This window comes from Rhinolophus sinicus, chromosome 4 (genome assembly GCF_057876585.1).
Source record: "Rhinolophus sinicus isolate RSI-liver-muscle chromosome 4, RSI-T2T, whole genome shotgun sequence".
NCBI lineage: Eukaryota > Metazoa > Chordata > Mammalia > Chiroptera > Rhinolophidae > Rhinolophus > Rhinolophus sinicus.
The window spans coordinates 75,357,160-75,385,144 of NC_142504.1; the positions used below are offsets into that span (position 1 = coordinate 75,357,160).

General features: G+C 45.1%; 1 protein-coding gene across 1 annotated transcript; it reads left to right on the forward strand.

Annotated features, from left to right (window-relative positions):
- The first annotated feature begins 2,048 nt into the window (after positions 1-2,048).
- On the forward strand, positions 2,049-27,971 carry ENOSF1 (enolase superfamily member 1). The gene is given in 17 exon segments (XM_074339736.2): positions 2,049-2,235; positions 8,716-8,801; positions 9,717-9,771; positions 11,099-11,171; positions 11,280-11,318; positions 12,110-12,192; positions 12,995-13,029; positions 15,304-15,391; positions 17,315-17,408; positions 17,411-17,448; positions 21,602-21,643; positions 22,439-22,533; positions 22,535-22,566; positions 24,999-25,097; positions 26,682-26,698; positions 26,819-26,899; positions 27,523-27,971. Coding segments are annotated over 17 exon segments (1,122 nt in total). The 5' UTR covers positions 2,049-2,172; the 3' UTR covers positions 27,625-27,971.
- The last annotated feature ends 14 nt before the right edge of the window (positions 27,972-27,985 follow it).

Genomic DNA, 27,985 nt, shown 5'->3' on the forward strand with positions numbered 1-27,985 from the left:
GGCCACCTGCCTTTCTGGCTGCGCTTTCTTCCTGTACTGACTCCCTCTGCCCTCCCCAAGGCTCGGACCTCAAGCCTTTCCCATTAAGACCTCCTCCATGTTCATGGTTTCAGTGTCACTTTTATGCCAAAGATGCCCAGATCCCATTTCTGGATCTTCACCTTAAGTCCTTCACCTCTCACCTCAAGTCCAGCAGCCATCTGGGCACTTCCCATTGGGTTTTTCATCTTCACACCATCCATCAAAATCTGAACTCATCATCTTCCATTCTCTGTCCCACTCTCCATCCTGATCCTTCTGGAATCATTCTGTCAGTCACAAGGACTCAAAAGCTTCAAGTCACTCTCCACTCATCTCCTTTTTTGACCCTCACAGAAGGTGTCAGTGAAAGCTTTTCTTTTTCCATTGCTTCTTCTCCACATAGCCCAGAAATGTCCATGGGTCTTTAATTCCTGGACTCTCCCTCTGAGTCTTACGTCCCAACTTCCCCCTCAGAAACCCAATGGTTAGGCCAAACCAGGATGGCCACCAACCCTTAAATACACTCCATTCTTTCCCTTTTCTGTCCCTTCACTGCCTTCACCTGACCTGAGAAATTCTTTCCTCCCAGATCCCCCATGCCCCTTCCCCGCTGCTGCAGAGCTCCCCATCCTCAACCAACCAGCTCAGACTCTACTTTCATCATAAAGCTCCCCCAGCTTTGAGTGCATTCAGCTAATAGTGCTCTCTGCCTGGCTTTCATCACTTGCATTTCTCCCAGAGACTTACCATGTTCTCCTCATAGTATTAAGAATTTCTGTAACCGTGGCTTCTAAACTGGAACTTTCTCAAGGACAGACATGTCTGTGCCCCTCAGCAACCTGCAGTCCCTGATGTGCAGCTGGTACTCAGCAATGCATCACACCAAATGCCCTCCCCTGGGCCTTGACACCTCCTGTCCATCATGTGCACCTCCTCCCTCACGCTGAACACAGGGATTTAAATTCTGCCTCTTTAAACTCAGTTTCCTCATCTGTAAGATAGGGATGATAGCACTTTATAATATTGTCATGAGGATTAAATTAAATCATGTAAAGCTCTTAGAATACTGTGCTCAGAACAATAAATATTATATAACAACAAAAATAGTAATAAATTGTCATAGCCCTATGCAAAATTCTTCAATAGTTGTGTCCTATATTCCTTATTAATGCATTCAGATCTTCTGCCTGGTTTTTTGGAGTCTCCACTATCTGCCCCCACACCACCCATCCAATCTTATCTTCATTCACTTGCAAACCAGTACCCTCATGGGCCTCTTGCTTCTTTGTCTCACAGGAACTCCGAGTTTCATGTCACTCTCTTACCTGCATGCCTTCACCTGCACTTTTGCCCATTCCAATGTCCTGATCCCCTACTTCTTCTTTGCTCTGCTTCCTTGAACTTCTATGGCACTTCTAACCAATCACACATCAGAACATGACTTTGTACTGTCCTAGTGGTTCTCACCTGGTTCTTGTGTGTTGGCTTTTTCTCCCAACTGTATGAGAAATTTCTAGACATAGATTTGTTTTTTTAGTTCTGCATCCCCCATATTGACAAGTAGTGCCGAGTTTCATAGTAGTCAGTCAGGAAATACTTATTATTACAATATTGTTTAATAGTAGAAAGTTATTAAAAATAATTTTAAAATGGCTTAATTTGTTTTAATTTTTCATTTTCTCTCAGTGATCTCCTCTGAATTTATGCCATTGTCTTTTCAGCCCTGATCTAAATGGCTACAATGAAGATAAATCCAATTTTATGTGAGAAGTTTCTGAAACCTTGGCTTATGCAATTTGAAGCTGCTTGTGAATGTAACTCTGTTCAAAGACAGAGATTGAGCTGAACGTCAAAGGAGATATAATTGCAAACTGGCATTAAAAATGTACCCATTGTACTTGTCAAATAATTTGATTCCTTTGGGAGGATGTCCCTTTTGTCCATTTGGAGTGCCTACATTTTCTTTGGGGTGAATCCAGGATTCCATCAGATTGGAGCTTTTCTTGCATATCTCCTGTTGCATTTTCTATTCTTAGTGATGTCATCGTCAGATTTATTTTGGATTTCTCATGTGTCTTGTTTGGGTGGGGGAAACTTTCCCTGCAGCACACAGACCTGACTACTCAGCTGTCTATGCTGTCTTAGAGACTGATGTGGAAGATGGACTCAAGGGGTATGGAATTACCTTCACTCTGGGAAAAGGCACTGAAGTTGGTGAGTTGGACATTCTCAAGGTTCCAAAATGCTTAAATTTCACTTATGTTCTAGCTATGACCTTATTTTTCTCTGTATTTACTACTTGAGTGAGTAAAAACAATCTTTCATGGTTTATTTATTTCATTGGGAGACACTAAAAAGTGGCAGAATTTAGACTCTCCCCTTGCAGTCATCAGTAGACTGCAGGAAAATCCTTTAATCTCAGTCCATTTCCCTGCAGAACTTTGAGGACCTAAACTGGGCGAGACCAAGGGACATGAGGGACACACATGCACTCACATAGCAAGGCTATTGTGATGCACACAGTGAGTCACTCACTTTTCAAAATGCTTCTCACCGACTGAGTTGGTTTCCAGTTCACTGCTCTCCATGCAGAAAAGGCCTTTGGCCTTGCCCAATTTCAGAGCCTTCATCTGGGAAAGGCAGATTGTGTAGGATGCACATGGAGCCATGAGTTAGTCGTTCTTCTCTCAGAGCTGGACCAGAGCTCAATGCCCTCATTTTTTAGAGGTAAGGAATCTGAGGCCCAGACAGCTGCTCAGCTAGTCATGCAGAACCCCCTGACTCCAAAGCAATTTCTCTCGAGAACATTTAAATACAAATTATTTGGGGTGTTTTTCAATGTATAATCCATGCACAGCATATGAAATTCAAGAAGTACAAAAAGATGACCTTCGCCAGATCAGTTTTAATGGACCATTAGGGGCCAAAGCCAAATTATGATATGTCAAAGAGTGAGGGTCTGGGAAAAGAGGACACAGATTCTCTAACTTTGGATTTGCACTCTGAGACCTCTTTTAATTGTAGAATCAAAGCTTGCCCTACTGAAAGATTTTAATATTGTGAAGCAGATAAAAGGAGTGTGTGTGTGTGTGTGTGTGTGTGTGTGTGTGTGTGTGTGTGTTTGTAAGCCAAGGGAAACTTTCTTGAACTTTAAGTGGAAACCACCAAGGTGGCTGTTCTAGCTCCCCACAGGGCTGATGTTTAGTCATGCCATCAGTTAGTCCTTCTACAAACTTTTCTTGAGTACTCCTGTGTATCAAGCACTGTGTCAGGCGCTGGAGATAATAATTTTAAAAAGAGAGAGAAAAGAGGCAGGGTTCTACATACAAGGAGAAAGGATGCACAAACTTCTCAGGAAGATAGACATAAAAGAAATAATAGTGCAGTGTGAAGACTATTTTTTAAAAGGGTATACAAGTTACAGGAAGAGAAGCTTAGTTCATTGTCCAGGAGGGTCTGGGATGGCTTCAGAGCAGAGATGAGGCTTTGAGATGAGTCTTGAAGAGTAACCAGGAATTTGCCAGGCAGACGGAGGGGACGTGGCAGTGAGTCCATGTCCCCTCTCTGTTAAGTCAACTGTTTACTGTTAACATTTTCGCCAAGGCAGTGACCTCTGACCATGATAGATTTGTAAGCTGTTTTTCAGCTTCTCCTGTGACTTTCCTTGTCTCTAGTCTGAGTACTTTATGAAGCTGCTTTCTCCATACTGCAAACCATACAGGCGGCCCCCAAAGGTTATATAAAACCCAGCAAGAGTTACAAAATGTGTTATGGGACAGGCCATTGGAACCACTCTCTGCTAATGGCCAAGACTTTGAACTTTCCTGACTCGCACACAGTGGAGCGACCCTGTACTCGTTGCATGCTCCCAAGACGGCCAGGAGGCTCTTCTGGGCTGGTTGCTGTGTTCAGTGCTTCAGGGCCTTCACAAGCCCTCCCCTTCTCCATTCCTAACCCCCAGCCCCTGATGGACAGCTCAGGCAGGGGGAAGTCAATTTCCATCTCTTTATGACTTTAATAAGTGTCTTTTTTGTGGTGATGTTTTTGGTTTCTGCCTTTTTCAGACCATAACATGACAGAATCCATTTTAATTTTAATCTTGTTACATATATCAAGTGACTCACTGAACATGTTACATGGCATTTGCATTAAAGATGAAAAAAATCCCATTAGCTCATCGCTGTTCTCCTGCAGCCTTTATCAGATTACTTACCTAACCATTCTTTTATGATCCAAAAAAAGAAGGAAAATAGTCTTTCCTCATTACCATGAAGAGAGTGCTTTTGTGGTGTGTGTGTGTGTGTGTGTGTGTGTGTGTGTGTGTGTGTGTGAGAGAGAGAGAGAGAGAGAGAGAGAGAGAGAGAGAGAGAGGGGAGAGAGAGAGAGAGAGAGTGAGAGAGTGTTACGGTTGTTTTTTTAATGTATAGAATAGACCAATATAGTTTGGTTGTTTTTTTGTTTGTTTGTTTTTAAGTAGGAAAAGAAAAATAAATGAAAAAAAAGAATTTTTAAAGACACCCAAAACAGCCTGGGCCCTGGGACTCAGACACCCATCGTCATCCATAGGCTTTACTGACTTATCCTTCGCGCGCTGGAGGATCCCAGAATTGAGTCCTGGGTCCCAGAATTGATGTAGAACAAGAGAGAGTATTTGGGTTTAGTCAGCAAGAAGCTGCCTTCAAGGGCCAGTGTTTTCCAGATGAATTTTCCACTTATTGCATCAAATATGCACACCTGAAGTGAACGTTTCTCTACAATGGAGTAGATCATCACAACCCAAATTTCTAACAAATGTACCAAATCTAGTTAACTTCTTGCAGTGGCCTAAGTTTAAGCAAGGAAAATCCACATACTATAAGCGAATATCTTGTGGCTTGGGCATCTCTGAAAGCTGTAAAAGACAAGATCATTCTTAACTTTTGTTAAATGCGTTTGCCCTTGTGACACAAACCAGAGGTGTGCTTCAGCCAATGATTTTTAGCAACCATGTGATCAATGAGATGGAGATTTGATGCAGATAACGATAAAGCTCTCTCTGAGTCTCTGACTTATTCTTCATGGTTTTAATCCAAGAGCACCGACCATCGAAAAGTGAGGATTCTGTCTTCTCACAAATCTAGGATATGAATATCTGCACTGGAATGATTCTGTAGCCCATTAACAAAAGCTCTAGAGAACATAGTATGGTTGGTTTAGCCCTAAATGCTCAGTATGAGAGCAAGTGCATAATTGTCTGGGAACTGTTTCACCCAGAGGCAGGCATATTGTAAGAGCACGTTTCAAATACTTTCAAAGGTCTTTCTCCTGGGATATGATGGATAGTAAAACTGTACCTCCACAACTACCCTGTTAAGTAACCTGAGAATTTTAATATTAAAATTAAATGGCAATATGAAACAAGTTTATCAAGATTTTTTCTAATAAATTAATTGCTTTGGGGCTAAGTTGATGATTTGATTATTTCAGCTATTTACATATAGACTAAGGGTTTTATAGTAACTGAGCAAAGGATAGAAGAAATAGACATTCACATTCGATTTGTTACTTGTTCTTCATCTGAAATAATACAATAGTATTATTTACTTTTTAAGTAAAACACCACAAATAAATAATCAGTGGTAATGCTTACCCAAATTAATTTTAACCTTCAAATTACTTACGAAAAATGTAGTGTAAGTCAATATTAAACAACTTAATGTTTATGACTACTATTTTCATGTACTTTAACATTTTACATGTATTAAGCTAATTGCAAATTCATTTCATTTCATTTTTAATAGTGAATTCAAGTTATTTTCCATACTTAACAATAGTGAAAAGACATTTCTCTTTTTTAATTCTATAAGTTAGTCTTCTTATTCCTTTGGAACAATGAACTAGCAAGGTTTGGTTTTGAATCTGAGTGTCTAGACACTTTACAAAGTGAACAAGAAAGTAATTTGGGAACATGATTTAAGGTTGCAGATCTATAGTCCCTGGCAACCAATCCAAATGTGTTTGTTCGACTCAGAAATTAAGCTCAGTGTCCAGATTAACAGAGTTTCTACTTGGGTGCTATTACTATGACAACCACAGAAGATATATGTGGGAAGAGTTTTAAAAGCATATACCTTTTGTATTTAAAATTATAAAATGCCAGCATTAGTTTGTTTGTGGTGCTTGCATGTCTTCTTTTATAGACTTCATACCAAAACATACGTAAGAATTAAATCCTCTTTTAACAGTTGCCTGTGCTGTGAATGCCTTGGGCCACCACGTGCTGAACAAGGACCTCAGGGACATTGTCGGCAGCTTCAGAGGCTTCTATAGGCAGCTCATGAACAACAGGCAGCTCAGATGGGTAAGGGATCTATTTTGTAAAATGCTTCTATAAATAATGTTTCTAAGGTCTAAGATGTCCTTTGATTGCAACACATATGAAAATAGAGACAGGTTTACAATTTTGAGGTAAAACATTTTATTCACATAAATTAGGACTTGAACCATTTAGACAATCAGTGTTTTATTGATTCCTTTCTGTAAGATTTGAATCTAGACATATTTAGATCCTGAGAGCTGTCTCCGCCTCTCCGGACCTCATCTCTACTCCTTCAATGGGAAGAAGTGGTCTAGACTTTCCAGACGATTAAGTGCTGAATGGGCAACGCTTCTGGGGGGAGAGATAATGTGAGTAGTTTTGGATTAAGGACAGAAACAGAAGGTAAGAGCAAAATGAAGAAGATAGAGACTAGAGCACCTTTTATGTGCATAGAGCTTATCTGAACCTTAAATTCAAGCCATGAAAAAAAAAAAAAAAGAGTTCCTAGAGAAAGGATTCTATCAAGTAAGATCAGTCCAGTAACCGGTACCTTGCCTTTGCTCCCTGACACCAGCTCTGTCTTTTCCTAACTCTGCTCAGTCTCCCATCCATGCTCGGAGAAAGGCACAAGACAATGCCCTTTCCACACGGCCTCAGATTTCATTCTTAACTTCTGCAAAGCAAGTTAAATTTGCTTTTAAAAGCATCTTCTTGAAGAAGCTCCCAGCAGCCAGATCTGGGACAAATCAAGCAGCAAAATAATAAATATGGTAGTATTGGCTTATAACTCATTGACTAACATCAGCATCCACGAGTCCATTCAGAGAGTGAACAAATCAACAAGGGAAAGATTGTCATTACAGTGATAACACTAGACAATAAACATATTGTAATCATTGTAGCAATAATTGTTTGAGGCAAGAATTATCAATGGATGCTAAAATGTGGGGGCAATATTAATCTCCCTACTTAGAAAGAAGAAATGGTAACCTCACAGTGCAGCAGCCTAATGTGCACTAACTTACCCAAGTGCTGAAAGTTAAAAGCCTTAGTAAAAAAACAAGTGATAAGGGCCGGCCTGGTGGCTCAGGCGGTTAGAGCTCCGTGCTCCTAACTCCGAAGGCTGCCGGTTCGATTCCCACATGGGCCAGTGGGCTCTCAACCATAAGGTTGCCAGTTCAATGCCTCGAATCCCGCAAGGGATGGTGGGCAGCGCCCGCTGCAACTAAGATTGAACGCAGCACCTTGAGCTGAGCTGCCACTGAGCTCCCGGATGGCTCAGTTTGTTGGAGCGTGTCCTCTCAACCACAAGGTTGCCGGTTCAACTCCCGCAAGGGATGGTGGGCTGTGCCCCCTGCAACTGGCAACGGCAACTGGACCTGGAGCTGAGCTGCGCCCTCCACAACTAAGACTGAAAGGACAACAGCTTGACTTGGAAAAAAATAACTTCCTGGAAGAACACACTGTTCCCCAATAAAGTCCTGTTCCCCTTCCCCAATAAAATCTTTAAAAAAAACAACAACAACAGAAAACAAGTGATAATATCACTTATGTAGAATTTGTGCAAAAATATATAACCTGAATCTAATCATGAAGAAACTGCAGCTCAACCCAAATTGAGGGACACTGTGCAGGTCACCTGGCCTGTACACTTTAAAAATGTGTATTTTTCAAAAAAGAAGAAAGTTTTTCCAGATAAAAAGAGACAAAAATGACATGACAACTAAATGCAACATGTGAATAAAGTATGTTATTGGGATAGTGGATGAAATTTGATTATGGACTGCCGTTTAGCTAATAGAACTCTATCAGTGTTCTAGTGCCTGAATTTGAGCCTCATACTATGATAACGTAAGAGAAACGTTCTTGTTTTTAGGAACTACACATTGAAGTATTTAGGGTTAAGGGACATGGCATCTGCAACTTACTCTCAAATGATTCAGTAAAATAAATTTTATTTATATTATTTTTATAAATTATTATTTATATTGACTTTTTCCTTCCTTAGAAATACTGGCAGTAGATAGGAAATTGTAGGAGTAGGGTTAGAAAGGGATGAGAAGAGGGGGGAGCAAAGGTGAGGGGTTAGGAGGCAGCGTTAGACGTGTATGGGCAGGTGTTTGATAGCAGGAGCTTACATTTATTTTCATATATATATTAGAGAGAGAGAGAGTAAGAGAGAGAGAGAGATAGAGACACAGAAAGGAAGTATATATACAGCAATTTTTTTTGTATTATTCATGCAACTCTTCTGTAGATTAGAAACTATTAAAAAAAAAACTTAGGCTTTAAGTGAATTTCCATTGCTGCCTTTTAATTCTTGAAATGTGACCCTGGCTAGGAGACCTAAATATCTTTTTCATTTCTAGGAAGTGGTGTGTTCTGCTTCCTAACAGATAGGTCCCCAGAAAGGTGGTGTGCTTCTGGCCGCGGTGGCCATCCTCAATGCTGTGTGTGACCTGTGGCCACGCAGTAGGGAAAGGTAATGGACTCAGGAGCACTTCTGTGAACCAACACAACATGTGCAGAGGAAGAAACACTTCCCTGCCAGCAGCCTGAAACACAAATACACAGCAGGCTCCCCGAAGGAAATACAGGCAATTGTTTGATTTTTTCTCTCTCTTAGAGATACTGGCCGTAGTTAGGAAATTGTAGTAGGTTAGAAAGGGCTGAGAAAGGGGATGGGCAGTAAAGGTGAGGGGTTAGGAGGCAGCGTTAGAGATGGGTGGGCAGGTGGGCCAGTGGGCTGGTGGGCCAATGTTTGATAGAGGGAGTTTGCATTTAGTTTCATAATTTGCACATAATGTTTCTTAAAATATTTTGTGTTGTTTTTTTTTTTCGAATCTCTGTGTAAGTTACTTGTTGACATGGTAAATAAATTCTTTAACACAATAATTGTTTCTGTAATTGAAATAGATTTCATGAATTGCCTGTTGTTTGATGAGTAAATATACTCAGCCTATGGATTACTGTAGTCATGATAAAGCTTAACACCAGTGAAATGTTTTTGATATTTGTCTGATATGTTTTTGATATTTGTCAGATTTGCCTTGTCTGATATTTGAAGTAACAACAGCTGTGCTACCACAGGCAGGGCCGGCGCGCCTCCCCCACTGGAGCTTTCACATGTAATGCAAATTTTTGGAGCCTCCAGTTTCCTAACTATGTAAAATGGATGATCAAAACTTCTCTAGGAACCTCAACGAATTGGTTTAAAGATCAAATGAGAAAAGAAAACTCTGAAGAGCAAGATGTTATTATTAAGATATTATATGGTCACTTTGACCCCCAAAGCACGTGATGAATCAGTCTGTACGATTCCATAAGGGAAGGAGCCAAACCCAGAAGTCTAAAGATACCCACCTTTCTGTCTCCTTTCTCCTTGACCTGTTTACAGCCAGGATGAACACCTGGCAGCTGAGGAGGAAGAAACTCTGGGCAAGTTAAGGGCAGTGAACTTCAGACCTAGGCAGACCTGGCTTTGAATCTGGGCTCCATCACTTACTGGCTGGTGTCCTTGGACATGTCACTTAAGTTCTCTGAGTGTCAGCTGCCTCAGGGTGATGCCCTGAATGGTTGTTAAAATTCTGATGGTCAACAAATGAAGGCCCTTGTTATTATTTGGCATCACAACTAAGGAAAAACAAAGAACACCATGACCTTGAAGACTGTTGGGCCAGTAGACGTTGGCCCTTCTCTGGAGCAAAGTGAAGACAGGTGGATATCACACCATCTCTCTGACATGGTTGCAGGTGGCATGGGGACACCATCTGAAAGGGAAGGACGTGGACCTCTTGAGCCACCTTCAGGCTCAAGGTTAGCCTTTCAGAAGGGGGCAGGAGGTGCCCCGCCCCCCAACTTGGATGATCTGAGGGCCACTATGAAGGTGCCTGAAATCCCATCTGTGTACTTTTTATTCTTTTGGATCCTGTTTCCTGTTTCAATGCCAGGATCCTTAAAAGAAGCAGAATCTCAGCATTGAAAGAGCTCTTACAGTTTTTAACAGTTATAGTGGAGTATATAGTAAAACCTGAGTGGGAATGGAATCACAGTAAAACCTGAGTGGGAATGGAGCTACCAGTTTCCAGTTTCTTCCCAAGTGCCTGTTAGATTGGGGTGGGGAGAGGTCTCAGCCAGAGGACTGAGCACTGAGCATGGGTGGGAAGAGGTGGGGAGAGTACAGCCAGTGATGATCCCGAGTTGGCACGCGGGGCACGCTCACGTTTAATCCACTCTGTTCCTGTCAGTGAAGTCAATTGTGCCTATTTGACAGGACAGGAAATTGCCCAAGGTTATGCTGCTAATAAACAGTGGGCACAAGGTTGACCCTCAGTGTCCGGGTTCTGAGACCAGCCTTCCTTCCTCCTCTGCTACGTTGCTTCAGTATCCCAGTCAGCCCTGAAGTGTAGAGCAGTGAGCTATAGGGTGAAACCAGGTGCTCATCTATCCATTTAATTTGTGCTGAGTGCTTGCCTCACACCAGGTCCTCTTTCCAGAAGCCTGGAATGAGGAGCCTAGATTTCCAGGGAGGGAAGTGATGGGGAGGGATTGAGGGGTCGGAGCATGAGGGATGGGCTGAGGACTTCAGCAGGAGGCCACCATGATGCTCTGATGAAGGACTCTACACCGAAGAACGCTGGAATCACACAACGTAACACAAATCCCAAAGGTCCTTTCCCAGAAAGGATAAGCGCCATGTATCAGTGTAAGCAGATACTTAGAAACATAATCTGCTTGTGAATTGATTCGGGCCTTTCCCTCCTCCTGTCACCCTGCCAGGCCGCCAGGATGCTGTTATCCTGCGTAGATTTCAGGTACATCACTGATGTCCTGACTGAGGAGGAAGCCTATGGTGAGTCATGTAAGTGATGGAACTGGAAGCTTTCTGGTACATGCTGATGTGTCAACAATGTGGTGGTGTACTTTGTTGTCTAAAAGAGTGATGCTTTTATTTTTCCAGAAATACTGCAGAAAGGTCAAGTTGGTAAAAAAGAGAGAGGTGGTTGTGAGGAAACTTCCTTCACTATTTTTGCCATCATCAGCCACTTTTATTTTGAATTTTTTTTAGATTTTATTGGGGAAGTGGAACAGGACTTTATTGGGGAACAGTGTGTACTTCCAGGTCTTTTTCCAAGTCAAGTTGTTGTCCTTTCAATCTTAGTTGTGGAGGGCACAGCTCAGCTCCAGGTCCAGTTGCCATTGTTAGTTGCAAGGGGTGCAGCCCACCATCCCTTGCAGGAGTTGAACCGGCAACCTTGTGGCTGAGAGGACGCGCTCCAACCGAGCCATCCGGGAGTTCAGTGGCTGCTCAGCTCAAGGTGCCATGTTCAATCTTAGTTGCAGGGAGTAGAGCCCATCATCCCTTTTGGGAATCAAGGAATCGAACCGCAACCTTGTGGTTGAGAGCCCACTGGCCCATGTGGGAATTGAACCAGGAGCCTTCAGCGTTAGGAGCACAGAGCTCCAACCTCCTGAGCCACCGGGTGGGCCCCCATCATCCACTTTTGAGTGGTCCTGCACTTTGGGGGTTCACAGCCTGTTGAGTCTGGATAAAGAAGTCTCCTGGGTGTGACTACGCAGGAAGGCTAGTGGGCCAGTCCTAGAGGGTGTCCTGACCACCTCCCCACCCCCATTTGACATTCTCAGAATTTGCATGATCCTAGGGGCTGGGTGCATGTGAAGGGTGGGTCAGAAGGAGATTCTCTGTGGGGCAGCAGCTTAACTTACAGGCAATTCTAATTCTGAAGGTCCGTGAAAAGTGCAGTGTTGACAAGAGTTGTGTTTCCACAGAAGGGCAAATACTGGCGCATGGCTACCCTGCCTACACGATGTCGTGTGCCTGGCTGGTGTACTCGGATGACACCCTGAAGCAGGTGGGCATTTGAACCTGGTTTGGTAGACAGGTTTTATGTTCCTGGCTTTCTGGAAGAGATTTAATATTTTTTGTTAAGCTTTCTAGGTCATTCTGGCTCCAAGGCCTCATTCTGGAAGTACTTATATTCAAGCAAAAGTAAAGGCATTCACATTGTGGACACAGGGCTCTGGGCCCAGTGATCCCCACATTGGGTTCTGGAAGGATTTGATTCCTAGGCAGAGGCAGCAGCGCAACCTTGTACAATGTTACAGGTTACCGTGCTGATCCTCAGTTTCCTCACTGTGAAATGGGGAAATAATCTCTATCTTGTGGGTGGTTTTGAGGATCCAGATAAATGCAGTGAAGTTGTGCAATGCTCGCAGTACAGTGGCTGCCACATGGCATGTAATCAGAGTATGGCTGACATATGACGCTTTCCCATCATACTGTACTCACCCACAGCTGAGAGAAAGAGAGCCTAGTTTCTGTTTGTTTCTTACAACCATTAGTCCTGTGGGTGCCCCAGAATATCCTAGCTTTGAAAAGAAGGATATAAATGCTCCATTCCCCCTCCAGGAGTATTGTGACAATTAAAGAATTGGTTCCCATAGAGACGAGGGAAGACAGTCACCCGACAAGTACAAAGAGTTATGTTTGTTGGCTAAGCTGTTTCTGCTCTGAATTTCAACAACACATGGCTGTTCTTCTGGTTCCTGCTACCGCCATGGCATTTGTGAAACCAAATCAGAAATGACTGAAGTGTTCATTAGATGAAGGAGAGCTTTTCATGTATGGTCATGACTGTGCCGCTCTCCCCGCAGCTGTGCATGGAGGCACTGAAAGACAGCTGGACCAGGTAACTTCTTTGTATGGTAATGAACTTGACTCTCCCAGTCAGCAGATGAGAGGCTCAGCAGTGGAGATGAGCCAGGATCCAAAATTCCCCAGGGGTGCCAGGATTCATCCAGGAGCAGTCTGGTGTGTAGGGACACCTAAGAGAAGTTTCAGCCTAGGCCAGGCTTTTTCAAAAAATGAGATGTGAGTCCTCACTAGAATCTTAGAACATCAGAGTTGAAAGAGACCGTGGAAATCATCAATTTCAAGCATGAATCTGGACTAGAAATCCACTCTACCATCAGTAACAAGCACTGATTCAGCTTCTTGAAAACTTCCTGAGGAAACGAGCTTAACTTTGTAAGGCACTTTTGCGTTGTTGGGGGGCTGCAGGTGTTAAAAAGAGCTTCAGTGTTGTGAACCCTTTGTTACCCTATAACTTCCAGCCATTGGTCCCAGCTTTTCTCTGTAGAGTTCCCAAGAGCCAGGCTCCTCTTCCGCTTGAGTAACAGCCTTTCTCTTCCCTTGGGCCCTCTCCTCTCCAGTCTAACCATCTTCATGTCTCCCTCCTGTGTGGTTATGAAACCCTGGGCTTCCTAGGGTCTTCCTCTGGATAAACTGGTTCTCAGTGGCCCTGAATCCTGATGCAGTGCAGGACAGAGAGGGGCCTTCATCTCTTGATCTGGTCACTGTGAGTTCACCAGTGCAGTTCAAGGTGGCACATTTGCTCAGTATATGTCACCCTGCTTTCTATTTGACTCTTACTTATTCTGGCCACCCAACCTCCTGCTGCTCAAAGTGTGGTCCCTGGAGCGAAGCAGAATCTCGGGCGTCTCCCCAGAACTGCTGCATTGGAATTTGCATTTTAACAAGACCCTTGGGTGATGGGTGTGGCCACTCACATCTGAGTGGGCTGAATTCTTGTGAATTCCTCAGCTAAATAAAGGGTGGAGGACTGAGACCTTGAAGGAGGCAGCATGAAATGGTGGAAAGAGGCTGAGGGATGTGATGGGTTTGGAATCAAATCTTCCTCGTTTCCCTGCAAGTACTTGTTGTGTCAGCATGATCACAATGCTCAACCTCTCCGAACTTCATTTTCTCTGTCTATAAAATGGGAATAATATTAACTCCTGATTCTCTTCAAAGTTGCCATATCTAAAAAGGACCAGCATAGTCAGGATTTATAGCAGCTGCTCAGTAAATGCTGGCACCTTCCCTCTCTGAATACCCAGGAAAGGCTGGAGCAGTCCTAACTGGTGAGTCAGAGAAGGCTGAGGGCAGACTGCATAGGCCTTCCAGCACAGGAAGCCCTGCATCCAGAAGCTGAAACTCTCATCCGGGATAGAAATGTCGTCTTTAGTGTGTTTGGTACTGAGCGGAGGGAAGAGAACAACAGTGGGTACCTGAATGTGTGTTGTATTCTGCAACAGGGCTTTTTGTTGGCATAGAGGCTGAGCATTGTGGAAAGCAGAGGAAGGACCTCAGGCTCTGTCTGAAGCAACAGCTTCAATGTCAAGTGTGCATGGTGGAGAGGCTGGTGAGCAACGGAGAGTATGCCAGCCTCGCCCGCGATGGTGTGGTGTCGCCTCCTCCACATGGCAGTGTCACACTCAGGCCAACCAGGCTTCTCCTGACAAACAAAAGAACAGTTTCAGCAGAGTCCTGGGGAATAGTGTAGAGACCTGGGCCTGGAGAATAGTTGGGTGCCACAACGGATTAAGGGAGCTCCTGCAAGTGACCAGCTGTGATGCAAAGGAGACCTCTGCTGCTCCTGAGTTATGTGCCCAAGTCGTTTTAATCCCCAAACCTCAGATCCCTCCAGGGTCCCTGTGGCTTACCCCTCACTGAGTTGATTTAGGATGAAGCCCTCTTGTAAAGGATCGTGGAGATGAAGGTATTTTATCAACTGTACTCTTTTCATTCAGGATATAATATAGGATGGCCCCCTTCCCAGCCACACTCTCTTCTTCAAGTCTGTGACTTTTTCATTCTTGACTCCTTTTCATAGCACAGCAGAAACTCAGCTAATGTTATTAAAGATGTAATTGCTCTCTCCAGTTCCTAACTTCAGGTCAGCAGAAAATTTACAGTCATTGCCTGGTAGTGAGTAAAGAGATACTGTTTGCAAGGTTATTTTCAAGTGACTTGTCTGAAGATTGATTGGGAAAGAGCATGAAGTTACTAGAAAATGTGATCTGTGAATTATAGACAAAGATTATCACTTCTGCAGAGAATCAAGGTATCTTTGCCAAGTCAGGGGACAGATCTAAACTCTCAAAACAAATTGATTTTATAGGTTTAAGGTAAAAGTCGGTGCTGATCTCCAGGATGACATCCGTAGATGCCGACTCCTCAGAAACATAATTGGACCTGAGAAGACCTTGGTAAATATCCTGTGCTCCCAATGAGACATAAGCAGCTTTGCAGGAAGCCTTTGTCCAGGGCCAAACTACAAGTCATTTCAAGCAAGGATTAAAGAACATTGGGAATTTAAAACCTGAATGTCAGAGGAAGTACAGCTTCGTGGTCTTATAGTAGGCAAACTCTTAAAAAAAAACCACCACAAACAAACAACAACTGAGGGGGCTTAATTTTTTGTATTCTGCAGAAGTAGTTAAGATCAGAATTAGGGATAGTTCTTTCTTGCTAATATGGATATACCTGAGCAAACATGTCTCCCATTGGTACCCTTGTGTGTCAATCATTTAATCTCCTTTCTTAACAAGTCCTCCCCTCCACCCCCTAGTAGCTCAGCTCCCCTTCCCAGCTCCACTCTTCAAGTCTGTGACTTTTTCATCCTTGACTCTTTTTTATGACACAGCAACAACTCAGTTAATGTTATTAAAGATCTAACTGCTCTCTTTAGTTCCTTAACTTCAGTCAGCACACAATTTACAGTCATTGCCCTGATGTGAGTAAAGAGATACCGTTTACAGGGTTATTTTCAAGTGACTTGTAGCTCATCAGGAAGGTGGCTCTCAGGGAGCCATTGGTGAAGAAATGATGGAACTTTGAGATAAATGAAAATCAGTCATTCCTGACTGTGTAATTTTGAAAACATTTCTTGTCATGTCTAAAATATTTTCATAAAAGGAAGACACAATAGATGCTTTTATGAAGTTTTAGAGATTTGTTTCTTAAGTTAAAATATAAGTTTTGAGTCCTTGACCTAGGATCAGATGTCTCATTATTTATACATGAGTTAATGCTACTTTTGTCTTATGAGGTCATCCTCATCCAAATTATTTATGATAATAATTGATTGGGGGCGTACTGTCCTCTGGTTCTCATAGCATCCCACGAGGGCTCTCTTACCACTTAGCACATTCTACTAGAGATAGCCATCTCTGTGTCTGTCTTCTCGAAGCGTGATAATGTCAGGATAAAAGGGCCCTTTGTTAATTTCTGCACACCCGGCACCTGGCTTCCGGGCAGGATCACTGCATGCAGAGAACCAGGGCCTTGGAGTGAGGCCTAGATTTGAACTCACCATTTACTTGACTTATTATTTATAGGTAAGTTACTTAATTTCTCTGTGTGTCAGTTTTCTTATCTGTAAAGTGGGTTGATATGATCTGCCTCATAGAGTTATTCTAAATATTAAATGGGACAGAATGCTTGAAATGCCTAGTGGCGTAGGTGCTTAGTTAATGGTGGAGTTTGGGTTATTCATTATTGTGCTAGACACATAGTAGGCAGTAGCAATAAACGACCATTGAACAAACTCAATCTTGGCTGTGCATGATTCAGAATGTGACAAAAGGGTTCCTACAAACAATGAACACTGCAACACAAATATATTTGGGTGGCATCTAAATACAGATTGGGCTAGAACTCCTGGGGTAGTGAGCACTTGTCACGGGCTGAGCCCAGGGCACTTCTAGACATGACAGCAGCTCCTTGAGTGACTGCCATCTCCACCAAAGACAGTACAGTAAGTCCTCACTTAACACCGTAGATAGGTGCTGTGGCTTTAAGCAAAATGATGTATAATGAAACCAGTTTTACCACAGGCTAAGTGATATAAACAAGAGTTAAGTTCCTACGGCATCAGATCATCAGTGTTCTAATGAAATGACGTTATTTGAAGACCTGCTGTATCTGGAGCCTAAGTTCTGGTCTCAGTGGCTGCTCTTTGGCTCCCTTTGTTATGGCTGTATGGCTGTGTGCTGGGCTGCCAAAGAAGAAATGGGAGTCTTGCTCAGCAGTCGGTGGCACTGAGTGACAGCATTTCCACCCTGGGAGCCACAGCCCTGCAGCATGGTCAACACCAGGCAGACCTCACCACAAAGGGTCTCTCCTTACAGATGATGGATGCCAACCAGTGCTGGGATGTGCCTGAGGCAGTGGAGTGGATGTCAAACCTGGCTGAGTTCAAGCCGCTGTGGATTGAGGAGCCAACCTTCCCGATGACATTTTGGGACATGCCACCATCTCCAAGGTAGAAAAACTGCTGCTGCTGCTGCCACTACCATATGTTTTTTGTTTGATTTTACAGAGTGGTCATGACAGATTCTAAAATTCCTTTGCTTATTCCTCTTTATGTTTCCTGATGAAGTAGCTGAAATAATTGTAACTTGTAACAAGTATTAGAATTGCAGACCTGACACCTTTTTTTTTCACTTCAGCTTATCTATTGCTCTTATTTCTATTTATTTTAGAGACAGTAAATGACTAAAAACTGAAAGGCTACCAATCATCCAAAAGTTAATAGACATGTCATGCGGGAGACCCCGCTCACTCAGCCATTTGTCGTGCAGAGTGTTCTGCGGGGTCTCTGCTCCCGCTCCCCACATAAGAACACAGGACATGGTGAGGCCAAAAAGGAACACCCACGGAGCCATAGATAGGGGAGTCATACACTGTAGTCTCACTGGAGGCACTATAGTCTCATTAGAAGCTGGATCCACATGTCCTGCAACCTGCTGCCACTTCTCTGCCTGCCAACCAACCAACTAACCAACCAACACAGCCACGGCAGTTACATCAGTGGCTAATTGGCTAACTGGTTACAGCTGACAGCCAACTGCTAACCGAGCCAGCACCTCTCCACGTGAGGTCGAAAGCCTGGAAACTGCTCTCTAGGACTCTGTCCCCACAACATGGTTCTCATACTTTGTAAATACAGAAATTTGACTGATATTAAAATATTTTACTCACCCTGAATGAAACAAAAAGTGTTGATTCCTCTGGATGACCTGAAAGAAAAAGCTTGCTTAGCTACTGTCAAGGTCAGGCCTCCCCAAGAGAAGGCTGCCTGTCTCTTTCCCTAGAGGCCTTGCACCAGGGCTCTTCTTCAAATCCATCTGAACTGGGGGCCAGTCTCTCTCCCTTTCAGGTTTAGGAAGAACTGATTTGTCAGAACATCTGAAAAACATTCTGTTTCTCAGGGAGAGTTTCCCATTAGCCCAGCTTACAACACTGATATGTAAAACCAGAATGCCAGCTGGTTAGGTTAGAAGGAGAACTGTAACTTGTGAGAGTGCTAGATTTTTGTATCCTTTGACCAGAGCAGCCTCCATGAGTAGCCATATTAAAGCAAAGGCTGCTGGATGAGTGAGAATCAGAGCAGAAACTGCTTATAGCATTTGAACATGTGATGGCATCAGACCAAGATGACCCAATGCACCCATCTCCTCAGCGCAGATATACCTGCCTCTGGCCCCAGCTATATCGAGTCTTAAGCCTTATCCCTCCTTGGTCAGTGCTTGTACAGGCCCAGCCAATAGACACCTCTCACCCCCATTTTATGTTTTCATCTGATAACTCTTTCCCATCGCACTGTGCCATTGGGTTAGTCCATTCATTTGGCTTAGAGGCAGGTCCTGCCTGCCTAGGAGCCTAGGAACTCTTTTTTTCTCCTTGAGGTGACTTGGCATTGCTCTACTACCTCCCCCCCCCCACACTGCTCGCTCCCTCCCTCCCCTTTGTGTGTTGCTCTTAAAATTTTTCCTGTGAGGACATTCTTAGTCCCAAGTTCTAGGAGGTACACCTCCATGTGTCCTACATGAAGTCAAAGGTCCTACTATGGTGTGAGGTCCATTTCTCTCAATCACCATGTAATCTCTTTATGTCGGACACTCTACAAAAGCCCATGTTTAGGGAATGCCCTTCACTCTCCGCACTTTACAGCCTTGCTAAAGAAACTAAGATATGTGAAACATACATAGGTAGAATGTGGGGCTGGGGCCCTGAGTGCTGAGGGCAGTAGACAGGAGGTCACTGAAGGGAGAGATGATGTGGGGACAGAGTCCCAGAGAACAGTTTCCAGGCTCTCGGCCTCACATGGAAAGGCGCTGGCTCTGGTAGTAGGTGGCCATCAGCTATTACCGGTTAGCCATTAGCCACTAATATAACTGCCATGGCTACGTTGGGTGGTGGGTTGGTTGGCAGAGATGCAGATGCTGGATTGCGCATCATGTAGAGCCCGCTTCCTGTATCTCCAACCCAGCCGCCAGCAAGAATATAGTGGTATGAACCCCCTATCCATGGCTCGATGAGCGTTGCTTTTTGGCCTCACCATATCCTGCGTTCTTGTGCAGGGAGCTGGACCAGAGACCCTGCATGACAGCTGGCTGTGAACTTGGACAGAGCTGACTCTATAAGGAAAGCTGAACTGTAGGTGAGGGAGACATGAGCAGGAGCCATGGAGTAACCACAGCCTTTGATTTAAACATAACGGAAACCTTTTGAGTAATCATTGCAAATGAGAACCTGGTGAGGGGCCATGGTTAAACAAGACTTTTTGTCTTGGGGTTCTTGTGGTGTAGCCATGCTATAATGGCTGCCAACTTGTCCAAACAGGGACCTGGAGAATCTCCTCAGAAGCTCCTCTGGGCTTCAGTCCTCCAAGGTTTTGTTTACATGGGGGAGGCCATCCACTTAGGAGGCATCTGAGGGAGGGGACAGAGGAACCAAGGCAGGGGGAAGCTGAGAGAGCCAGCACAGCGGGGCTGTGGAGGTGCCAGACAGAATGCCATGCATGGTGGAGCTTGTGGGCAAGTCAGGCACCTGGGGCCAAGTTTTGGGGTCCACCTACTCAGAAGATGCAGCTGAACTCAGTGAACCAATGTAGGATCTTGAATGAGCGAATGGGAATAAAAATGATTTGACTGGTAGCAACATGTAGGATGGGTTGGCATGTGGACATAGAGGTGTCAGGAATGGGCAGAAAGAAAGTGGAAGCTAGGATGGGAGTTAGGAGGCTTTCACAGTAATGGGGGGCGTTGAGGGTGTGAAGGTAGAGGGTAGCGAGAATAGGGCAGAGCAGATTCAGGAAATTTTTAAAAGGAGAAAATAAAATTAGGTACCTGTTAAGTGCCAGAAATTTATATGCTTTAATAGTAGAATGAGTAAATCAAATGGCTGTATCCCTCCACCATTCCTCCTTCCCCAACTCATTTTCTTTTGAGATAAAGAACGAAGCATACTTAAATTAGAAGTTTCAGGAAACACAAGCTGTTAGCATTAGATGGCTCCTCAGCCACCATCCGGCCACCCATTCTAACTCCTGATTGTCTGCAGGCGAGGAGGCGGGGCTTTGGGTGGGCCAGTCCATGCATCCTGTTAGAAGCTGGACAAGTAGTGGAACTGAGGACACCTGGCTCCTAAATTAAAGCGTTTTTTTTCAGGGAAGTTGTTGTAGTGATTCAGATGCCTCTTCTGGCTCTGGAGTCGGCCTAGAGCTCAAGCCCGGGCTCCACTCCCTTCTAGCGTTGTGATGCAGGACAATTATTCACCTTGTGCGTCTTTTCTCATCTGTGAAATGGGGATAATGATGGCTCCTATCCCAGTGAGTTGTGATGAGGGGCAGTTCACTCAGTGTATTGAACAGGCCAGACAGGTATTAAGAGCCCAGAAAGTGGTAGCTATTAGTGTAATTGATACTGTTCCCTAAACAATGGAAAGGCAAGAGGGGAGAAACAAAACATGCCTGAAGGGTGTGTGTGGCACTGCAGTCCAGGGAGGGAGAGGTGCTGGAGTGTGAGGGTTGGAGGGGCGAGGCCTAGCGCCCACGTGGGAGGGGAGTGAAGTAGCTTCAGGTGGGAGGACAGAGAGCAGCAGAACTGTGTTAAGAAGATTCTAGCACCTCACCAGCTAGCCCGACCTGTAAAGTAGGATTTAAGGCCATCCACTGAGCTTGAGGGGAGGATTCTAGAGTAACTACTGAAGGGGGCTCATCAGGGAGACAACAAGACGGGAATAAAGGGAGTGATGACCTGTATAGGACGGTGGCAGCTGGAGGCTGGACCTTGCAAGTCTGATGAACCACTGTTGAGTGGCTATGTCTTCTCCCAGTCCCACAACCCTGCTCGGGCTCCAGGCAGAGTCTGCAGCCATAGCCAGGAAGGAAGCTAATGGCAGCAGCGAGAACAAACGCTGGCTTTCTCCTCTGCAGACACGAGCACACAGATCCCCTGACCGCCCACCTTCTGCCACTCCTGAAACTTTACAGGGCTCCACAGCAGGGATGTGTCTTTCTTCAGCTCTAAAGAGTTAAACATTAAATAGTTAAGCAGCTCTGAATTATTAAACACTGGAGTTTCAGTTCAAAAACTTAGGAAAATAACACCAGGTTGCCTTATATTTTATAGGCATTGGTCCTATTAGGAATTGGTGTTGCCACGGAAGAACAGGTAAGTGACAGCTCCCTGGGGTCAGTATACACTGGCCACACTGACTGAGAACATCAGCGTATGTTAGGCTACATCACCTGTTGTATTTTGAGTTATGAGGTTTTCATAGTCTTAGGAATTGGGCCATTTTACAGCACTTCATTAGGGTCTGCAGTCAGATATGGTCAAAAGTTTGTCTTTTTCTACAATTCATATGACTAAAGTCATTAATTGTTTTCAAAGTGGCTAATGGAAATTTATAAGGCAGCAACTTAAAGTTGCTTTTGCAAGGGCATAAAATGCATTGTGTGGTTTTAAGAAAGCTTCCAAATTGAGTAAACACTACCGCGTTCACTTTTTGTGCTTACAAACGCAGCACAAGTGCCTGCCAAAGCCTGCAGCAGTCAGCCCACGAGCAGAACAGTGAGAAGGAACAGATTATCGGCTTCCCCAGCAAAAGGAGCAGCGCTGCTCGGCTGTGGCTCTGTTTTGTTGTCCATGCCATCTGCTCATCGCCAGCACCGTATTTCATCCTGATGCTGTGCTTCACTATGACAGTTACTTCTGAATAGATGGCGAGAGGTGTGACTCTACATGACTCACACACTATTCTGCCCGCAGATTTGTAAAGAAGTGAGTGGAACGTCCTTGCCTGGACTATCAGGACTTGCCTTATGCCAAGTGACAATGAAGAATAAAATAGAATCCAGGATTCGTGAGGGCCACTGATGAGTGACTTGGAATTCGCACATGGACAGGTTTAGAGATCCTGAAGGCCAAAGCTGATTCTTCTGTTGGTTTTAATTCTATTTCTAGTGCCACAATTGAGGGATAGTGAAGCAGCTCCTACAGGTGAAAGCCCTGCAGTTGCTCCAGATTGACAGCTGCCGGCTGGGAAGTGTCAGTGAGAATCTCAGTGTTGCTGATGGCCAAACAGTTTGAAAGTAAGGTGTGGGGACAGAGCCCCAGAAAGTAGTTTACAGGCTCTCGGCCTCACGTGGAGGAGTGCTGGCTCGGGTAGTAGATGGCCGTCAGCTGTGGCTGATTGGCCGTCAGCTGTAGCCAGTTAGCCAATTAGCCGCTAATATAACTGCTGCGGCTACAGAGGAGAGTGGAGGAGAGTGAAAGAGAGTCGTCGGTGGGTTGCAGACAAAACGGACAGCAGGTCGCACGTCCAGCGAACCCAGCCTCCAGTGAGACCGTAGTGGTATGACTCCCCTACTTATGGCTCCGTGGGTGTTCCTTTTTGGCCTCACCATATCCTGCGTTCTTGTATGGGGAGCGGGAGCAGAGACCCCACAGGCCTCCCTGCATGACAAATGGTGCAGCGAGCAGGGTATGGTGCCGGCCAAAGCTCTCCGAAAGGCAGTGGAGCAGTTTGTGCGTGTGAACACCCAGTCTGAGGAAGACCAGGAGGAGCAGCTGCCGGAGAGCTGGAACCCCGTGGAGGGGTGGGAGGATGTGGACGGTTCTCCCACCAGCACAGGAAAAGCCATGCAGCTGTTGCAGAGATGGAGCCCCGTGGAGACGTGGAAAGATGTGGACAGTTCCCCAACCAGCACAGGCCGGAGAAAGCGAAGGTCGTTGCAGCCCTGTGGGCCGGGGAAGTTCCTGCTCAGGCAGCCCGGATGCAGGACTTATAGTCCCAGGAGGTAATGCTTGCTGAGTCCTCCATGGGAGATGAGGGTGAGGTCAATGTCGACCCTCACCCCCAGGACAGCCCTGGCGAATGACTATGGACTATGGGGAATTGCTTTCCATCCCTAATTTAATGGACCGCTTGACTGTTTGTTTGGGAACTGTTGTTAGTGGAACTGGGGGATATTTGCTTTTGTCTCTTGCCTGGCCGCCATCGAGAATATGTAAGCACCTTGATTGTGAGTCGCTGTTGTTCCAGCAGGGTACCCTGAGAGGCACAGAGAGAGTAGCAGTGCCCTGAGAGGCCCTGGCTGTGTCCAGGAAGTGTGGCTGAGCCCACAGAGAGTGGCAGTGCCCTGAGAGCCCTGGCTGTGTCCAGGAAGTGTGGCTGTGCCCACAGAGAGTGGCAGTGCCCTGAGAGCCCTGGCTGTGTCCAGGAAGTGTGGCTGTGCCCACAGAGAGTGGCAGTGCCCTGAAAGCCCTGGCTGAGTCCAGGAAATGTGGCTGTGCCCACAGAGAGTGGCAGTGCCCTGAGAGCCCTGGCTGTGTCCAGGAAGTGTGGCTGTGCCCACAGAGAGTGGCAGTGCCCTGAGAGCCCTGGCTGTGTCCAGGAAGTGTGGCTGTGCCCACAGAGAGTGGCAGTGCCCTGAGAGCCCTGGCTGTGTCCAGGAAGTGTGGCTGTGCCCACAGAGAGTGGCAGTGCCCTGAGAGCCCTGGCTGAGTCCAGGAAATGTGGCTGTGCCCACAGAGAGTGGCAGTGCCCTGAGAAACCCTGGCTGTGTCTGGGAAGACAGGTGGTACCCTAAGAAGTTCAGGAAGTCTGGCCGTGCCCAGAAGTACTGGTGGTGCCCTGAGAAACTCTGGCTGTGTCCGGGAAGACTAGTGGTACCCTAAGAAGTCCAGGAAGTCTGGCTGTGCCTGGAAGTACTGGTGGTGCCCTGAGAAACCCTGACTGTGCCCAGAGAGCCTGGCTATGTCCAGGATATTGCATTCACCCCCAGGCTCCTCGCACAGGACCCCTCGCGGAAGACGCTTGTCGCGTAGATTGTGAGGCGAGAGCCTGTAGGGGTGGAGTGTGGGGACAGAGCCCCAGAAAGTAGTTTACAGGCTCTCGGCCTCACGTGGAGGAGTGCTGGCTCGGGTAGTAGATGGCCGTCAGCTGTGGCTGATTGGCCGTCAGCTGTAGCCAGTTAGCCAATTAGCCGCTAATATAACTGCTGCGGCTACAGAGGAGAGTGGAGGAGAGTGAAAGAGAGTCGTCGGTGGGTTGCAGACAAAACGGACAGCAGGTCGCACGTCCAGCGAACCCAGCCTCCAGTGAGACCGTAGTGGTATGACTCCCCTACTTATGGCTCCGTGGGTGTTCCTTTTTGGCCTCACCATATCCTGCGTTCTGGTATGGGGAGTGGGAGCAGAGACCCCGCAGGCCTCCCTGCATGACAAATGGCGCAGCGGGCAGGGTCTCCCGCATGACATAAGGGCACAGCAACATGCAGACCAAACCTCTACTTCCCCCCCGACCGTCAGACACCTGGGGTTCCCTCTGTCGTTTGCCATTTTTATTTTTTTCTGACTTTTAGGATTAATCAGGGAGTTTTTGACGATTTTCATCCTGGAATCTCATCCCATTAATGCATAATTTAATCACCTGTGGGTAATAAGAAAAGCCACACGTTCTCTCACCTCTCCCTCTCTGCCCTCCTCTGGGCAATCAATGGAAGTCTGTCTTCATTCTTAGTTCCTGTTTGCCCCCAGACTGGTGGGGTTGGCCTCTGTGAATTGGTATAGCACCCGATTATATTTGACTTCGTATCAATCTCTGCAAGCCTTGAAAACAGTTGAGTAATTTGGCATTAACTTTAAGTGTCCCTCATTTCAGGCCAGGCCTTTTAATTTGGCTCTTATGACCAGAGGCACGAAGAACCCTGCACATTGGCACATCCTGTAACTCAAAGGCCCGCTTCGTTTTGCTTCCACTTCTCCATATGGGGCAGTAACAAGGAGACCCAGGAGTGAATAACAGTCCTTTTTCTTTTGGAGGGCTAGATTCTTGGTCTCTGACTCACTTTGTTTTGTAAGTACGTGGGGGTGTGTGGCAGGGGGATGTGTGTGTTACTTTTCAACCAGATGGAAACCAGAACTCCTTCCTCAACCAGCATCTGTTTCTGACTTTCTAAAGCCCTGCTTCCATCACAGGTATATTTTCTGCTTTGTCCAACCTCCTCTTCCTAACACTGGAATCTATCCTCATCTGGCCATATCATTACTATTTAGTTCCATCTTATTTCTCAAAAAGCCCCAAGTAAGCTTTAAATTACAACAATCTCCTTCTAGTTGTCTGCACATACACGGCTTTATTATGCTTTCTATCCTGCTGGAATTAAATATGGTATCACAGAAAGATCACTAGAAGTATATAATGAAAGAATAAAAACATGCATGGGAAGGGTAAACAACACATCAGGACTATGAGAGAGATGGGACCTGTAAGGGTACATAGGGGCCTTCAATTATAAAGTACTGGTTTCTTTCCCAAGCTGGGTAGTGAGTAGACACATACTGCCTTTTAATACGCCTGAAATATTTTAAACTATAAAAAACGAACATGGCTAGGTTTTTCTGCTTTTGCCCCTCATTTCAGTTCCTGAAGGCAGCACCAAAGGAGGGTTCCAAACCATCTTGAAAGGTCCTGCAGGTCTTGGGGGATGAGAAAAAGGTCAGCCCTAATCCACTGTGCACTATGACCACCCAGGGGTGGGTGAAAGTGCCTCATGCCACCCTCCTGAAAGCAGACCTCACTGCTCAGGAATGCCATTCTGCAAGTGAAACCACCAGACCCTGTGCTGTCACACCACAGAGCCTCTGCTTTTTAATTGTCTGCATGGAATGCCTGTTCTCTGTTCATTCTGAAGCCTAACTGCCCTCTCCCATGGGCCTGGTACTTCATCTGTTCTTTATAGATTATACACAGCACCACATTATAAGCGATGACTTAGAATCTATGTCCACTGAAACCACAAGGCCCTCTCCTGCCAGTTCCTTTGTGTACCCCCAGCAGGGGGCACAGGGCCTGCCCCTCACAGCAGTAGTTCATTAGCTGATGATTTAAGTAAGGTAGTAGTTGGGTACTTGCCACAAGTCACAAAACTAGAAAGTGGCTGACATCCGATTTAAACACAGGTTGGTCTGATCCTAAAATCTGTGCTCTTCTCAATCATGCATGTGGCTGCAAGGGAACTCATTTGATGATTTTAATTTATCCATCTAACTTGGCTCAAGGCACCCAAATAATCCCAGATACTAAATTAATGCCTTTCGGGGTCATAAAACCTTTAGCTAAGAGACTTCAAGGTTCATTTCATCCAAGCCCCCACATTGATTTATTTTATAGGTGAGAAGAACCCAAAGCACAGAGATTGAGGGATTTGCAAACAAGTGGTATCAGCCAAGGCTTGACCAAGACTACCCTTTCTTCAGTGGCACCCCTTCTGCTTCAATAGCACCACATGAATGATCTGACTTAAGGCACTCTTGTCCCACCTAATTCCTTCCTCCTAGGATGTGTGAATATGTCGACACCTGCATGAACATGTCAAGTACACCGTGATCATCAGGAATGCTTCCTACATGCGGCCTCAGGTGACCCTGACCAGGGAGGCCTCCCCGAGCAAGCGCTGCCCGCCCTCGCTGCACCTGTTCTCTTGAGCTGGAACCAAGCACAGAGCTTTGACTCCTTAGAGTTTGTTTTCTTATCTAGAAACAAATGGCTCTTTAGTTTGTACACCTCAAATTCCCAAGACCTGAAGGTCAGGGTGTTGGGATGAAATTGCCTGACAAGTCTCAAATGCCAGCATTTTCTCACCAGCTGCGACCCTAAAATGTGCACTCCTTGTGCAAAACAAAAAACAAAAACCAACAAAAAAAACCTGGGACCATCTAGCAGGTTAGTCAACTGACAAGTTTTGACTACAGTGGTGTTATGTGGGCTATTTATCCTCATCATGGTCAAGAGATCGGGCTCATCTTCACAGAGGTCAAACTATCAGAGGAAGTTTGATTAGTTAACTAATCCTGGGAAATAGCCACTAAGGTGTCCCCCTTCTCCATTTCAACAATCTGAAAACTTACTTAAAAAGTACTTAGTTGCCTCTGACTTAGATTTCAAAGCATTTCTAGGAGCAACAGAAATACATTAAATAAATGTTTTTGTTGTTGTTCCAGGGGGTTAACACTGCCTTTTTTTTTTTTTTTGTCTCTGAAAGGATGCTGGTTATTCCACAGACATGAAGGAGGAATCTGTAAAGAAACACCAATATCCAGATGGTGAAGTGTGGAAGAAACTCCTTGCTGCTCAAGGGAATTAAGTGTTCAGTCCTAACACCCTTTTCTTTTTTAAGTGAACAGGCTTAAAATTTGGAGAGGACGGCTTTACAAAAATAGGGGAAAAAATCACCCTACCAATCAAAACAAATTCAGTTGTAAGTCATTAACCTTAGCAATCAGCTCAGTAATCATTATTACTTGATTCTTTTAGCAAATAAACATTCTCCTACTTAATCCTTAAATTTAGATTGAACTAATTCCAAATCCAGGAAGATGTTAAAATTTCTATCAAGTGCTGGTACCTAGTCATTAAACTCTACTTTGAAAATAAGCAGCATGTTGCATAATTTGTTGGAACAATTCCTTATTCTATTTAACTTGTCATAAATTAGCAGAATAAAA